Source organism: Gymnoscopelus braueri (genome assembly GCF_963280865.1).
Source record: "Gymnoscopelus braueri genome assembly, chromosome: 4".
Classification (NCBI taxonomy): Eukaryota; Metazoa; Chordata; class Actinopteri; order Myctophiformes; family Myctophidae; genus Gymnoscopelus; species Gymnoscopelus braueri.
Genome location: NC_137605.1, coordinates 46,843,238 through 46,859,592, shown reverse-complemented (window position 1 = coordinate 46,859,592; position 16,355 = coordinate 46,843,238). Strand labels below are relative to the sequence as shown.

Sequence of the window (16,355 nt, the reverse complement as noted above, 5' to 3'; positions counted from 1 at the left end):
AGGTGACACATCGTTTAGAGAAACAGCGCTATCCTCCTCACCCAGACATATGGTTCTGTACAGGTTCTGTGTAGTCTGAGAGTCTGAGAGAGGACGCTGTTTCTGGGAGGTAGAATGTAGTGATTGGGTTTCTATAGCAATAACATACTGTGGAATCAGCAGGAGAGGAGACAGTGATGAGTGTAGGTTTGTTTGGATACAATGACCTGGAGTCTGGAATGTGTTGATGGTATCCATGTTAAAGGTTACACTGTCTGTCACAGTAGGAAGACAACTGTCCTCTCTGTCCGTCTCTGGCTCCAACAGAGAAGGAGTGTATCTGGAGGACTATCCAGCTGGCACTCTGTCCTTCTACAGAGTCACTCTGTCCTTCTACAAAGTCTCCTCGGACACACCTTCCAGTCCACATTAACAAATGGATGTTAACCATAGAGTTAAAGATAAGATGTTAAGGGAACTGTAAGTGAATGTAAAAACTGGAATAGTCAGACAAATCTCTGCTGGAACTGCTGTAGGGTGGTCAGATATGCAAAGCAGAACCTGTTGCAAAGGTCTCACAGGAAAAGTTTGTCTGACGCCGACCGGTCCACAGTACATGTGTTGTTTACACTAAAAGTATCTGCATATATGTTTTCAGAAACCTTTCTTATGACCTCGTCACAAAAGCCACAATCTGATGTGTGTAAAACAACATACAAACCTTACCAGACTTTTCTTTTTTTTGGAACAAAGTACTATAGACTAATGAAACAAAATTGTAACTTTTTGGGCCACAATAATAAAATTTAAAAAATAGGTGAATCATTTTAAGAAAAGAACACCTTGCTAACTGTTAGCATGATGGTGATCTATTATACTTTAGGGTAGAGTGGCAGCCAGTGACAGAAGAAATATGCAGGAGGAAGACAAATCTATCGTTTTAAACTGAAAACCAACAAATCTAATGTCCCAGCATTAGGGAAGACATTTTTGCTCAAATGAGTTTAAATCTCAAACATGCCGCAAGGAAGAGTACGAAGACATTACTGTACTAAAGTAACAATAGAATGACTATTAGGTGACGACAAAAACATTTAGAAGCTGAGATTATTACTGATGGGATAGAAACATTCGGTAGCACTTGCTATGCATCCTATGTGTATAACGCATCATGAACATACTTATAAGGCATTATAATCTGCTCATAACCCTGTATTATCAGATTTATAAGAGCTCATAAATACTCATAATGCTTCATAACCATAACCATAACACATTATAAGGCCTTTTATAATGACTTATAAATATCAAGTGTTATAATACTTCATAATTGCTGCCAAATTGGTAACAGTTGCTATGCATCCCAAATTAATTCTCATAGTTATAATCCATTATAATCAATTGATAATGCTTTATTATCACTGTTATAATGTGTCATAACCATTATAATGCATTATTATAATGCATTATACTACGATTATAAGTTATTATAAGTGGTCATTTGTTACTTTATGATCATTTTATAAAGCTTTATTATCACGTTTATAATGCCTTATTATCACTTATAAGGCGTTATACTGTGATTATAAGTTATTATAAAGTGAACATTTGTGACATTATGATCATTTGATAAGGTGTTATTATTACATTTTTATTGCCTTTAAATTGCTGTTATAATGCATTATAATTACCGTTATAATGCATTAAACTATGATCATAAGTTATTATAAGTGGCCATTAGTTACTTTATGATAATTTAATAATGCTGTACTATTACGTATAAAATGCCTTATACTCACTGTTATAACGCATTTTAATCACTGTTATAATGCCTAATTATCACTTATAATGCATTATAACTGTGATAATAAAGGATTGATTATAATGGATTATAACTATGATAATACATTTTGGGTTGCATAGCAAGTGTTACCAAGTGGGTAGCAATTATGAAGTATTATAATACTTCACATTATAAGTCATTATAACATGCTGTATAATGTGTTATGATTGCATTATACGTTGTTATGAATATTTATAACTGTAATCATCACGTGTTATAAGCATAATACAATGCATTTATACTTGAACTTATAAGTCATTATAACAAGCTTTATAATGTGTTATGGTTATGGTAATAAAGCATTATGATTATTTATAAGCTCTTATAAATCTGATTATAAAGGATTATGATCAGATTACAATGCCTTATAAGTATGCGTATAATGCGTTATAGACATGGGATGCATAGCAAGTGCTACCAAACATTCTTATAAATTACACATTTACTGTTTTATTTGATTAATCAATTAAATAGTAGGCTATGTACTGTATGTATTAAAATTAGTAGAAATATGTCTTGTGTAAGTTTGTATCCTGCTAAGGCTGTATCTTTTTCTTTTCATTTAGAGATTCAGCAAAAAACGTAATTTGACCAGGGATATCTACATTTTTTAAATTTTATTCAACTGTTTACACAAATACACACATATACACAGCGAAAGTAAGAATAGCAAAGTATAGTATATAATGTAAAGTCATTACAGAAATATAAGTAATGCTGGTTTTACTATATGATGATTTTGGTTACATATAGGCCATGTTTCTATATACATCAATAATTTTTTCTTCTATACAGCAATGACATGTGATGTCTGAATGGTCTGTGAGATTGCCAACCTATCTGGCAATTTGGGAACTGTAGCTTTTATGGTTTCTGAGACCCAAATGCTTTTAACTGAGAACGAGGAATTTAAAGATAGGCATCTAAAAAATTGCACTAACCCTACAAACAGATAACTTCAGCATTTTGCAACTCAGAGGTAGGATAATGGTTCTGATGATGATGATGATAATGATAATAATAACAGTACATCAAACTTATAGAGCACCTTTCTAGATACTCAAAAAACACAATGATGTCACTGGAGCAAAAGCTGATAATGATTCTTTAGTGAATGACATATTCAGTGGGTGAGCTACAGAAATGGCCTTTACGACTGATTGTGTCATTTCATTTGTTCCTGTCCTATACGTTACGAGCCTTAGTTAACCTTTGTAGCTGAAGAAGTATGCAGATCATCCGAAGCTGGTGAGTGGTGTGGGGACCTGGAAGGAGCCGCCCCCCGCAGAGGTCTTGCATCTGCTGAGCCTGTGGCGGAAGTGACCGCTCAGCAGGATGTAGATGAAGGGGTTGATGCTGCTTGCGGCATAGCTGAGGCAGACAGACAGGTAGTAGAAGGTGTGGTAGGCCAACGTGGGCCGACGGACGGTCAGGTTGACGAGCTGCAGGGCGTGGTACGGACCGACGCTCACCAGGAAAACCGCCACCAACACCAGCACCATCTTGGTGAGGCGGATGGCGTGCACGCGGGGCAGCTTGGTGCTGTAACTGGAGAGAGAGTTGAGAGTTGTCTCTTTTGAACTCAGAAGCGCGTGTCTTTGCTAAGTGTGACGGCTCAATACAAGGAACTTCTCTTGGCATTTGGAGCGGTGACGAGCTCAACACAAACACATAAAGATCATCATAAGACTTAAGTAAAAGTATCAATACTGCAATGCAGAAATACTCTGTTACAAGTAAAAGTCCAGAATTCAAAATGTACTTGAGTAAAAGTGCAACGGTATTGGTATGAAAATGTACTTAAATCACCAAAAGTAAAAGTACTCATTGTGCAGAATGTCCCATTTCACAAGTTCAAAATGTTTTTAAAAATATATATTACACACCCCATGAAGCATTGAATTCATGGAGATGTTTTTGTCGCATTCCTAAGCCAATTTAGACAAAAACAGTTAAAAGTCTGAAGCGGACTTGAGCCACGACAGGCATCGCGTCGCCGTGTCGAACGTTGTGAAGTCCGCTTCAACCGACTCAGTGCCATTTGAGTTAGGTCCCGACCGGGTCCGACTAGGTTGTTGTGCCGACCGTTCATGTAATTCCCTTCCATAACCTGAGGTCTGGGTTCCCAGAACTCAGGGTTAATACCACCTCCTGAGTAGGGCCCAAATTAATTTCTGACATCCTTATCTGAAACTGAGCCGTAGCGTATGGAAACAAATCCAGAAAACGTGAAATACGTTTCACAGCACGGTTCACTTGGTTCTTGTAGTCGATAAGAGCTACTAGTATTTTGAGACTCTAAGATCAGAAGGTGACTGATAAAAGCAGTCCGCAATCAAAGCTCTCGGACTGAAAATGTTATCTTTTGGAATGCTAAGCATGGATAACTGCAGAGGATTTAGATGGCACAGTTAAAATAGTGTTTTGGGACTGGAAGAAGAGAGGGTGACTGATAAAGCTGTCCACAATCAAAAATGTCAGACTGAAAATGTTATCTTTTGCTATGCAAGGCTTGAATACCTTTTTTGCAAAGGTTGGCACAATTGAAATGAAATACAAATTCTACATGTTCCCGACCCCAGCACAAAAAAATAAAAGGTGCCTTTTTGATATTATAATAAAAATAAAATGTGAAGAATAGGCTTCCTCACTCCCTGGATATACCAATGGTCAATGGCCATGTGCAATTTCCGATCGATCCACTATGGAGAAAAATGGATGATGGCAGTTTTGTTAATTTAATAGTAGGATAAATAAATAATATGAATAGCCTGTCTCATTTGCAGAGAGAATAAAATGGGTTCATGGCCGGTCTAGTTCATTACAGTGCATGAGGTTAGTATAGCCATAGCAAAGATATGAGCTAATAGTCTCACCGACGTGCCTGCTTGTTCCTCAGGTACATTCTCCAAGTATAGCACAGGATGAGGATGTAGCAGGTAACGATGAGTGGCAGAGGCAGGAAGAAAGATGTGATAGTTTGATAGACTGTGTACCTGGACAAAGAGAAAGGGAGAGAGAGAGAGGGGGGGGGGGTGGCGGCAGTTATTATTGGACAGACGGAGCTCATATACAGTAGAATAAATTTTTAATTGTTTCACAGAAATCCAAACATTCAGGCTTAACTTGTGCTATTTAGTGCTATAGTGAGTAGTGCACATATAGGCTCTGAGTGGTGAGCCTACATGTATGACAGGTGTTATCTGTTAGAATGGACATACCATATACCATAAGGAAAGAAGTAAGAGAAGCCCAGAGATAATTAAAAAAATCACACCCAGTGTGAAGTGGGCGGTGTGGTCATCACAGTGGTCATCACAGTGATGGAAGCTCGCTTAAAAAAATGGATTTTTTGAAGTGCATAGTCCTATTTATAGGTAATTAATGTCATCATGTGTCTTGCTAGCCAATCACAGTGCTGAATAGAGTCAGCCAATAGAGTCAGCCAATCACAGTACAGCTAGGGGTGTACTAATAAGCCAATCACAGTACAGCGAAGGGTGATTAATGAGGTGTCCCAACCCCACTTATAGGGGCGGCTACACCGCCCAAAAAAACAGGAGATATAGTATATTGTGTATGCTATATACAGTGTGCAATTATGTGGAAAGCACTTACAAATGTACAACATGATACATGAACTGTACATCATACTATAACTATATGTATTCCATATATTGCAGCACATAATGTAGATACAGTAAAAAGATGTGAGTATATTTTAGTACGTATACATGAAATGAAACACTATGAAACACAAGATGTTGAGTTGAGATACATGGTTGTACGTTTTGTGTTGATAGTCTGTGTAAATCTGTTCTTGTCCCGCTCGAGTACACAATTTCCATCTGTTATATTGTGAACACTGTGCTGTGTTCCATGTGTTGTAAATTCATCAACTACAATCATACAATGTTTCTTTTTCAACTGAAAATCAACTTGCAACATGCTGAACATAACTGCATGATTATTGTTTGGCAAAGTTACGCTATCATTGCATTTTAATGCATTTTAAAGCACAGATTGATTTGAAAAGTCAAGTAAAAAATTGTCCCTGGAGAATTCAAATTCAAATGAATGACATATTAATCGCAGAATTATGTTCGGCCAACACTCATTTACAGGTGAGTTCAGCAACACATGACAGGGTTTTTTATGCAGGACCCAAATAAAGGAGAATGTAGGCAGTATTCAGGGGGAAACCCCAGTGTTAATCCAGACAGAATACAGGATAAACAGGCAGTTATCAGTAACCGACACAGGCAGAATAAACAGTAACTGCATAATACATTTGATTAGTATCTCAGGCTTTCAGAAAAAGGCTACATAAACAGACCATCTGACAAACAGACATCAAAGGCCAGAGCTCACAAGACACAGGTGCACACAAGGGACAATCAAGAGACAGGACTGGCTGAGGGGAATGATCTGCAATAACCTCCCATCACCAGTCTTTCCACCTTGGAGGAAAGCCTGGTATTCGTTATTAAATGGCCCGTGTGATCCGGTAAAAAAAAGAGAGAAAAGGAATAGCTTCCGGCTTCGGGTTTTTGCTGCTTCCGGTTTTGTGGAGCCGCTTTGTTTTGGTTCCCCAATTTAAATGCTGAATCGATTACAAAGGTAGACTAGTCTAAATAGTCTCCGGAAAGTACACTTACATTTATATTTATTTTGTATTTTAAAAATAAGCTAAACTACGCTGCATCAAGGATTTTATTAGGTAGGCTCTAAAATTACATTGTCCTTGATCGCGGCCGGAGTTATTTGGGGGTGAGGCATAGGGTTGCTTCCGCTCCCGACCGGATCACACACCCGAAAAAGTTATTGATCCCAGGCTAGAGCTGCAAGGGAAAGTAATTTGGGAGCGGTAGGAGGGGAAAGGAAGGGAAGAGAGTGAAAAAATGAGAAGATCGTGATCGACAGTTTGTATAATTTTGGACAAAATGTCAACAGATGCTAAGCCGTGCGTGCGTGCGTGCGTCCGGGGCTAATCTCGCAAACCGCTGGACCGTAAAATTAGCTGGAAGGGGACTTTTAAAATAACCAGAACAGTTGCCTCCAGATATCAGGAACCACTGCTGCAACAACCAACACCTAGCATCTCAGCCTCCTTACTGTACATCAGAGGGACAAAGGGCAAACTTACCTTACCTTATGACATTTTTTTATTATTTATAATAATAATAATTGACCCTGTAATTTACAGTACATCCCAACGAAATTGGGTTGCTCATGGCATGGGCTCCTCTAAGTTTCAGTACATAGCATCACATGCAGTTGCCTCATCATGCCTTACCACAGAACAGCACGGGGAGAGACCAGGTCTATGGTGCAGCTCTCCAGGCCATCGGGGAAGCGGATGACTTTGGAGTGGATCCAGGAAGGTAGGACCAAGACAAAGGAGATCACCCACACAAACAGGTTGATCCCAATGGTCTTGGACTTGGTTCTAAGAGCCATCAGACGGAAAGGATGTACCACTGCCAGATACCTGTGTGTGTGTGTGTGTGTGTGTGTGTGTGTGTGTGTGTGTGTGTGTGTGTGTGTGTGTGTGTGTGTGTGTGTGTGTGTGTGTGTGAGTGAGTGAGTGAGTGAGTGAGTGAGTGAGTGAGTGAGTGAGTGAGTGAGTGAGTGAGTGAGTGAGTGAGTGAGTGAGTGAGTGAGTGAGTGAGTGAGTGAGTGAGTGAGTGAGTGAGTGAGTGAGTGAGAGAGAGAGAGAGAGAGAGAGAGAGAGAGAGAGAATTCAAAGAAAGAAAAACATTTTTGAAGAAAAAGAAAAATACTTCCAGCATCAATACAACATAATGCTTCATGACAATTCACTTTGCTGTATAGGCGTGGTTGCAGTGAGCAGGTGAGGGGATTTATAGATACCTACGCAGCTGTTGGTTTGATTATCCTTCAAATCCTTTCCGTCAAAATGGTTTTCCTTGGAGTTACAGCATTACATTAAACACTATGTTGGGCAGGGAATGGTACAGTAATGGACCGATGAGCAATTTATCCTGCATCCTAATGCATCAATTTCCGCTGATACCCTTGAGAACAATACTCAATTAAATTTGCATTGCAAATAAAAGCAATCCCAGCTAAGCATGGTTCACAACCTATATTAACCATTTTCAGAAGAGTGGTGATGTTCCTGCCCACATCACTAGAGCCAGCATTGCATATGCATGTTATTTTATTATGTACTTTATTTACATAGGATGCATCCCCTTAATTTATTATGCAGATTAGTTATATTATCATGCAATTTATGTGTCGTCGTCTCCCCCCCCCCCCCAATCTCTTCCCTTTTATGCTCTTATTCTCCATCTTTTAACTGCAATGATGGGTCTGTGATGTGACAATAAAGATTGATTCTGATACTGATCCTGTGCTTGCCCATGTAGGTTTAAAACTACTATGGGTAAATGCAACTTTAGACGTAGACGAGCAGCAAACTGGAACACATACCCGATACCCCTAACGATAAAGAGTTGCAGTCAAATTATTTTTGAAGAAAAAGGTCAACTCATCAGCTTTCAGAAAATGTTGCGTAATAGAATGGTCACATTATAATTAATTTTATTTATGCTGTCAACAGTTCTTAGTTTTTACAGTCTTTAAAGTGTTAATAAAACACTTTCATTGGTCCGAGAGTCGAGACCAATGACTACACTTTTTTGTGTTTTTACGGGGCAGCACCGTTTTCTTATTGGGATTTTTTTTCCTTTAGATCTCCCACCATTTTGAATTATATGAAAAACAGTACAAATCTATCTCCTCCTGGGATTTTTGATAAATGTACAAGAAACTTTCTACACATGAACAGAACTTTGGACCTATACCGACAAAAAATCCCGGCGAAATGTTTTTATGAGCTTTTATGAGCCAATGAATACTGCAGTTTTATGAACATTATTCATCTGCCCCTAACACATACATGCAGACTCACATTTGTTTGAAACTTTGCAGAAATGTAGAGGGTCATTCCAAATATCACTGAAACCAATCTTACTCTAATTGGCCAAAGGGGGGCGCTATTGCAATTTTTTGATCATGCAAACTTTAAACAGGCATAAGTAATGCCTCTTTTGGCCGACAGCCATGAAACTTGCTTACACTTGTGCCTTGACTCATGAGGAACACATCTACAGTATCACTGATAGAGTTAATCTTGTTTATCATAATTATCATAATTTGTCTAGTGTCCTAAACCTGCTTTAAATGTCAAATTAATATAAATGGTGTCATATTGGCCTAAATTCAGTCATGTACTCTATTCTCCTGTCTCTTTATGCAAGGTCAGGCCGCTGGCTACAGGCTTTCTGTGGCTATCTGTTGGCTCCTCAAGTTATGTCAATATGTAATGTTTTGAGAACACTTCATCTCGGTGTTCTTTTCTACGCTAACCCTTCTTTCAGTAACCACTGACCAGTGACCGGTCAGAGCCGAGGTCAACATGTTGTTTGAGAGACATTTGGACGCTGTTTGTCCAAAGATAAACTGTCACACCATCATCATCATCTTCATCATCTACCATCCTCATCTTCATCATCTTCATCTGACGACAACTAGCATCATCACTCTCCACCAATGGCAGGATTACACCTCCGACGGCTGGACGCTTGATCTGTCTTCCATGATGTCATATGTTTATGTTAACGGACGCTGTTAAAATCCAGTGCTTTCTCTGTTCAACTTGAGAGAGACGACGACCGATGATGCGTTAACACCTGTGATACTGTAACCTTCCAATACTCTCTCTGTCTGAATAGAAAATACAATATTTCATTATACTCATGGCTGCTTGTCTCCGGCTGAATTTTCTTTGTCGCCTTTATGAAAGTGTCTGGTACTTTGTGTGGGTGATAAGGAAAAAACAGCTCTATCAATCACTTTGACCAGTAAGCTCCGCCCTTAGTTTGAAAACACTTAAACCCAGGATTTTTGAGCAATTTGCGTGAAACTGTATCATCTGTGTGAGCTCCTTTTTCTAAAGCTCAGGTCTGTTGGTCCAATGGCTTGATTGCTAAAGCATCTGCCTCTGAATCTCAAGGTCGCCGGTTTAAGCCTCACCTCAAGCAGACTTCATTTAAATTGCATTGCACACAACATGATTGTATGAATTAATGCATGTGTAATAGTTAAAGATAACATGAAATGCTTATTTGAGAGTATGTTTTTTCAATGTATGACGTATTTCATTGTGAAAATAGCCGATCTACAATCTCACAACTTTTCAGATAGCAACGCTTTGTGAGCTTGTAGATCGGCTACTTTCACATACAATTTCTCTATTGGTAAATGGTTTGTGAACTAGTGATCTAGAGTAGTTAGCGAAACAGAGGCTTGGTTCATCACGGACGGAAAGACTTATATATATATATATATATATATATATATATCAACAGACACTATATATATATCAACAGACACTACCTGTGCGGCCATATTATCTCTAGCTCAATGAGTAGAGAGGCAGCCTATGAGTCCGGAGGTCACTAGTTCAATCCCTATCCCCGACGACGTGTTCAGGTGATCAAGATTTGGCATTCTTACGCATAGTGTTTCTTGAGGTTAGGGGTAGGCGTAGTTTTACTGAGGTTAGGGCTAGTGAGGGTTTAAAATGCTCATTTTGTGCTTTAATAATCCTTGATGTTATCCTTGTCTTTTTGAGAAGAATAAAGTATGTCTATTGAGAGAAAGCACTGCAAAGCAGAATTAAATAAAAGTCTCAAGGTGCACAGCCTAACAATATCATGAGCCATTCATTGAGCCAGCACTCAATGAATGTCCTTGCGACAGACTCGTTTCAACCTATAGGCATTCTTTGAGTTCCTGCTGTTTTCTTGTTCTCAGGAGAAACATGTCTACAGTACGCCATGTGCTTTCTGTTAAACCTAAAGGTCAAATGAATTAAATAAAATAAAGTATTTTGTATTTTGCAGGTTTGTATAATTTTGCTACAGCCTATGGGCACGGTCATACACACATAGGGTCAGAAACAGATGATGAGATGAGATGAGATATACTTTATTAATCCCTGAAAGGAAATTGAGGCGTTACAGCAGCATAATGTGATAAAATAAATAATCTACATGTCACTTCCATTCTATGGGAGCAAAGGGGAGGAGCTTCCCGCTATGGCGTGTTGACGCCGTTGACGAGTTCAAGAGTGGTGAACTTTGACGCGGAGTCAACCAATACGACAGAAGCACGTGGTGGACCCCACTTTGCAGGCTTTTTGCTTGTAGTTTTCTTTCAGTGCACCAACCTTTCCAACACAAGTCAAAGAACTACACATAACAATGGTAATTGACACTTTCGACGCCTTGGCATGCATTGGCTACTACCGTTTAAATGCATATGCAGGCCAGGCCAGCAATGTGTCGATGTATGTCCCTGAGCAAGACTCTTAACCCCTAATTGCTCCCCGAGTGCTACTCACTGCTCCTAGTGATTATAGGATGGGAAAAATGCAGAGTACAAATTTCACGTATGTGCAAATATACAGTGACAGAAAACACCCCAAGGAGTGGGGACCAATATTATATTATTATGTGCGACTGTAACCATATGCTCCGGGGTAGCATGTAAATAGTAAGGCTATATTAAATATGTGCTGAAACTTCTGAAACTTCTGCTAATCATGTGGAAAAACCAGAGGGAGCACTGATGGTGTTGTAGGAACTGGAAAAGGCACAGACCTGTCCAGACTGACGGCTGTCATCACAGAAGCACAGGCCACCTGGTTACAGTTGTCCAGAGAGTTAATGATGGTACATAGAGTGCTGCCAAACACCCAGTGTCCACCACGCGCCCACTGGTGGATCAGGAAGGGCATGACGGTCACATGGACCACATCTGCCACGGCCAGGTTACAGACATACACATCAGGCACTGTCTTCTTTGTTGTCCTGGAGGGGATGAAGAAAACACTAACGTAAACCCATTAAGACCTGAGGTCGATTCAAGAAATGATTCTACAGAGTCAGACTGGTTTCAGAAAAAACATATGTTGCTATATTAGTGGTTCTCAAACTTTTTCATGTGGACCCCCAAAATGATGTATTTGGCCGTGGACCCCCATCACAAAGTATTTTGTGCCAGGGACCCCCAGAAGCAAAGATTTGAGTTAAACATTTCACGATTTTTCTAAAATAGCAGATCTACAAGCTCATAGCATGGCACGAAGTGACACGCTATGAGCTTATACATCTGCTATTTTTGAATAGCCAACCAATGTACTACAGTATATATATATGTAACTAAAATCTAAGATGACACAGATGCTTTCCCGGTCTTAATGGGTTAATCATTAACATTTTAATAATAATCATCATAATTATAATAATAATAATAAGTTAGAAGTGCTCCTCATGCTCCTCATCCCTCTCAGCTTCCCTACCATCTAATAAAAAACAATTGTTGGATATTTTCAGACATATTTAAATATTTGAAAAAAGAAAAAAAGAAAATAAACGTTACAATCAAACAATAACTTGCTAGCCCCTCTGCAATGACTCTAAGGACCCCCTAGGGGTCACAGACCCCCTGTTGAATAGCCATGGTGTAGACGGAAAAACAAGGGTCCTAGTACAGAGCCCTAGCTCAGTGGAATTCATTATGGTTCACCCTAACACCCCAGCACCAATTCAGACCCTTTGAAAAATTGGTAAAGAATGTAAAGAATGCAATGCCTTCATTGCAGACTCCAGAGATCTTTACTTGGGCTTAAATCTGTGTGATCATAATGATCCACTGAATCATGGAAAAATCTGAACTTTAAAACCTCATTATGGAATAAATTATTAAATACAAAATAAAATGATATAACATGTATGTCTATATGCAAAAGTTCATGCGTCAGATAATTTGGGGCTTTTATAATTCAGTTCAACTCAGTAAAGCTTACCTCAGGATTGTCACTATGACAAGAATGTTCCCAACAAGTCCTGTAGAGCAGAGAAATCCAATTAAAGCAGGTAGGATGGTGGTTTCCGTGAAAGAAACAAAATCAAAGTAGTCATCAGAGGAATTTCTGTCACCACTCCAGGACCAGGATACGTTCGGAAACAAAGAATGGTTTGAAGGTGATGCTATCGTCTCGTTCATGTTGCCAAGAGTAATCAGATCAGAGCCTTTTAGTGATTAATTAAGATGACAAAAAAACAATTAAATGGATCATGGCACACACTAAAACACCCATCCTTCTCCAGTCCTCATTACAAACATCCGACTGCATCAACTCCTGTGCAAACTGTTGCACCTGCAGCAGTGAAGCGTACTGGTGGCTCAAGCAGCACACACACACACACACACACACACACACACACACACACACACACACACACACACATTACACACACATAGCTGCCTGCTTCTGTACAGGCTGCACTTCCATTGAAATAAAGGCACATTATGTCATCTCCAGGCTCTTTTAATCACACAGGCCTACTGTAACTAAAACTCCTACAAATGCAAACAATTCATCACTACTTTGCACATTTGTATCAGTCACTGATTTTTAAATATGTCACCATCTGATGTAATGGACATCTGGTATTAAAATACCGTTTTTTTACACACACCTGTTTACCACCAGATGAGGGAGCAAACAATGTAAAATGTACATACATTTACATTGTACTGTAAATTCTTATGTATGCACAAAGCACCATAAATCTCTCTTTGAATGTACCCTCCCTTTGAGTGCAATGTTCTATGAGAAAGAAACAATCTCAATGTGTTTCTTTTACATAACATTCCAGTATCTCTATGAAGTATGATGGAACAAACCAATATTCGACACAGTACTGCTTCAAATAAATCTGTGCATTTGGTTGCCAAATGAGGTTGATTGATGTCTGATCATATGTAAATGTATCACCTACACAGTGATACATTTACATATGATCAGACATCAATCAACCTCATCATATTTATTGAGTTCATACCAAGTTCTGCAGTTTGCTGCACATCTCAGGTGAAATATTTAACCTTTTTACTGACAACAGCGCTATAAGTCCCTCTGTCGCTCTCCAAATACACATTGCATTACATGTTATGCAACTTTCCAAGATACAGTGAGGTTTCCTCTGGTTGCAGTCATAAACCTGCTACCTGCTACTGGAGCCTTCCCATGACTTATTGCCAATAACCCATGTCAACATTCACGGCCATGGTCAATATCACTCACATCCTAAATAATGGGTCTCTTTAGGTCACCATAACTTGCCTCTTAAAGGGACACCGTATTTCACTTTCAAACCTGTTTGGGGTCTTTTTAACGTCTACTTGGGCTTTTGTGTGCACCCAGGAAGTTTTTAAGTTTCTTGATTCAGTATTTAGAGATTTGATATTAATTTGATCAGACACGCCCCTTCCTATACAAACCCATTGTAACTTCAAACTCACATTTTATCCATGTTAGATTAATCGGAAACACCCGTCCTTGGTTATATTGTCCTTCTAATGCGTGAGGGGGCCGTGTTTTTTCAATTACTTTTTTCAATTATTTTATTTTATTTCATTTTATATTTTTACGGTCACGCATTAGAAGGACAATATCAGTCACCAGAACCAAGGACGGGTGTTTTCAATGAATCTAACATGGTTAAAATGGAGTTTGTATAGGAAGGCGTGTCTGATAAAATGAATATCAAATATCTAAATACTGAATCAAGCAACTTAAAAACTGTCTGGGGTGTTCACAAAAGCCTGAGTACACGTTAAAACATGTTTGAAAGTGAAACATCCCTTTAACCAACCAAGCCACTATTAATATCTAACAAACACCCTGGAAAGTACAAAACGTTTTGCGCTGTTTGCCCCAAAGGGTTAAACCTTGTTTCTTGCAACAGGGAGGGAGTCTTGAACATTATTTTTCCATAATGTTCTATTTTGCGCGGACAGCTGATAAAGAACGGCAAGATAGCAACATTGTAATGAGAGTAACATTAGATGGCACTGGCACTGCATACGTCACTATTTAATAGCACCCAAAGTGTGCACGGAGACGGAAGCTATTTACTAAGGTAGTGTGTACCAAGTCATCATAGAGGCCTGTTATGGCTCCCTCGTATCACAGTACCTATGTTCTGCAAACATGTGGTCTATTGGATCTCAAGATTGATTCCCAGACCTTTATGACCTTACTACAGTATGTACACAAGTTTAGTGCTAATAATTCAGGATGAACAAACACATGTAGGCGACTAAGAAAACACAATGTAAACATCAATCAAAACTTTTTATTTTGACAGTGTTTGATTTTGGATTTTAGCTGACACAATCATAACGATAACTCCCTTTTACAGAACAATTAAAAGGTAACCAGTGAATTTTCTCTAAATATATCAATGTAAAATTGTGCGTACAACGATATTGCAGTGCTACATTTTATAGCTACGATAAGCTACTCTTTTATTTTACACTTTATGTGTAGCTTACCACTCAATTCTCTATTACGAGGGATGGTTGTAGGAACTCCTGAAAAGGCCAAATTGAAAGCATTAAACAGATCAAAGATGTTACACAGTAGAATCTGGAGTGTTCATTTAACTGTTAAACCTTTTATCTGGGTAGATTTGTACACTTTAAGAGTTAAATCAACACTCTAGGGGACGGCAGTGGCTCAGGAGGTAGAGTGGGCCGCTTGGGAATCGTAAGGTTCCCAGTTAGAACCCAGGCACCCCATGGTTACTGTCGAAGTGTCCTTAAGCAAGACACTGAACCCCTAATTGCGTCCGATGAGCAGGTTGGTGCCTTGTATGGTTTGTTTACTCCACTGTCTGTGTGTGAATGTGTCCGTGAATGTATCGCACATTGTAAAGCGCTATATAAATGCACCATTTTATTTTACGATTTAGATTTTACTGTGTAACACTAGTCAATTCTTTTTTGCTGTATAACATCAAAACGTGTCACCTCATCTAATTTCACAGCAACATATTGATGAGAAAATTCTACACGTGGCCTCTTAAAAACATTGCCATCGCTGCGGGTGATGATATTGCACTTCAGTAGTTGCCCTGTTCTCTCTTTTTCTGGTGGCCTCCCTGGGCGTCTGTCTCTCTGTCCACTTTGACCTACAGTTTGCAAGTCTGGATGGTCATGGTGTCCGCCGGCCAAAGATAGGCGTCCACTGAAAACTCATCATAGTCTGTGCTGTAGATGAGGGAGCGGACAAACGCCTCCTTGTCAGCCGGCTCCGGTTGAAGCGTCGCCATGTTGTGTTTGTAGGCGTACTCGACGATCTACAAGCAAAACACAGTTTTACAAATGAGTTTTTTTTTGTAGGTATAAACATTCTGCTTAGCAAGTTGAGTGAGTGCAGGGTTTTAGTAAAGTAGCTAAAGTTTTAAAACCAACCCCTGCTCCAACCCCGTCCTAAACTTTTGATCATTCATTAATACAAAAAGGGTTGCACTCAAAATGAATCCTTTGCCTTGGTTTTAATGTTCCATTAAATGTGATTTATGTGAGGAAGGTTGGCTAGCCTAGGCGAAGGCGTTTTGTGTGATCTAAGCCAAGGCAAAAGATT

The 16,355-nt window shown here is 39.2% G+C and overlaps 2 protein-coding genes across 2 annotated transcripts in view; both read right to left on the bottom strand.

Moving 5' to 3' along the window:
- Positions 1-2,570: 2,570 nt before the first annotated feature.
- Positions 2,571-12,925, bottom strand: mchr2 (melanin concentrating hormone receptor 2; the record flags this gene model as incomplete). The annotated part of the gene is made up of 5 exons (XM_080425941.1): positions 2,571-3,370; positions 4,699-4,818; positions 7,119-7,313; positions 11,518-11,727; positions 12,726-12,925. 5 exons carry the CDS (start codon positions 12,923-12,925, stop codon positions 3,058-3,060), a joined length of 1,038 nt encoding a protein of 345 aa, XP_080282067.1. The 3' UTR covers positions 2,571-3,057.
- Positions 12,926-15,036: 2,111 nt separating this feature from the next.
- Positions 15,037-16,355, bottom strand: part of me1 (malic enzyme 1, NADP(+)-dependent, cytosolic) — a 108,557-nt gene continuing 107,238 nt past the window's right edge. The window contains exon 14 of the mRNA XM_080426612.1: positions 15,037-16,068. Within this exon, the coding sequence (XP_080282738.1) occupies positions 15,901-16,068 (168 nt within the window). The 3' untranslated portion in view covers positions 15,037-15,900. The remainder of the gene's footprint in view (positions 16,069-16,355) is intronic.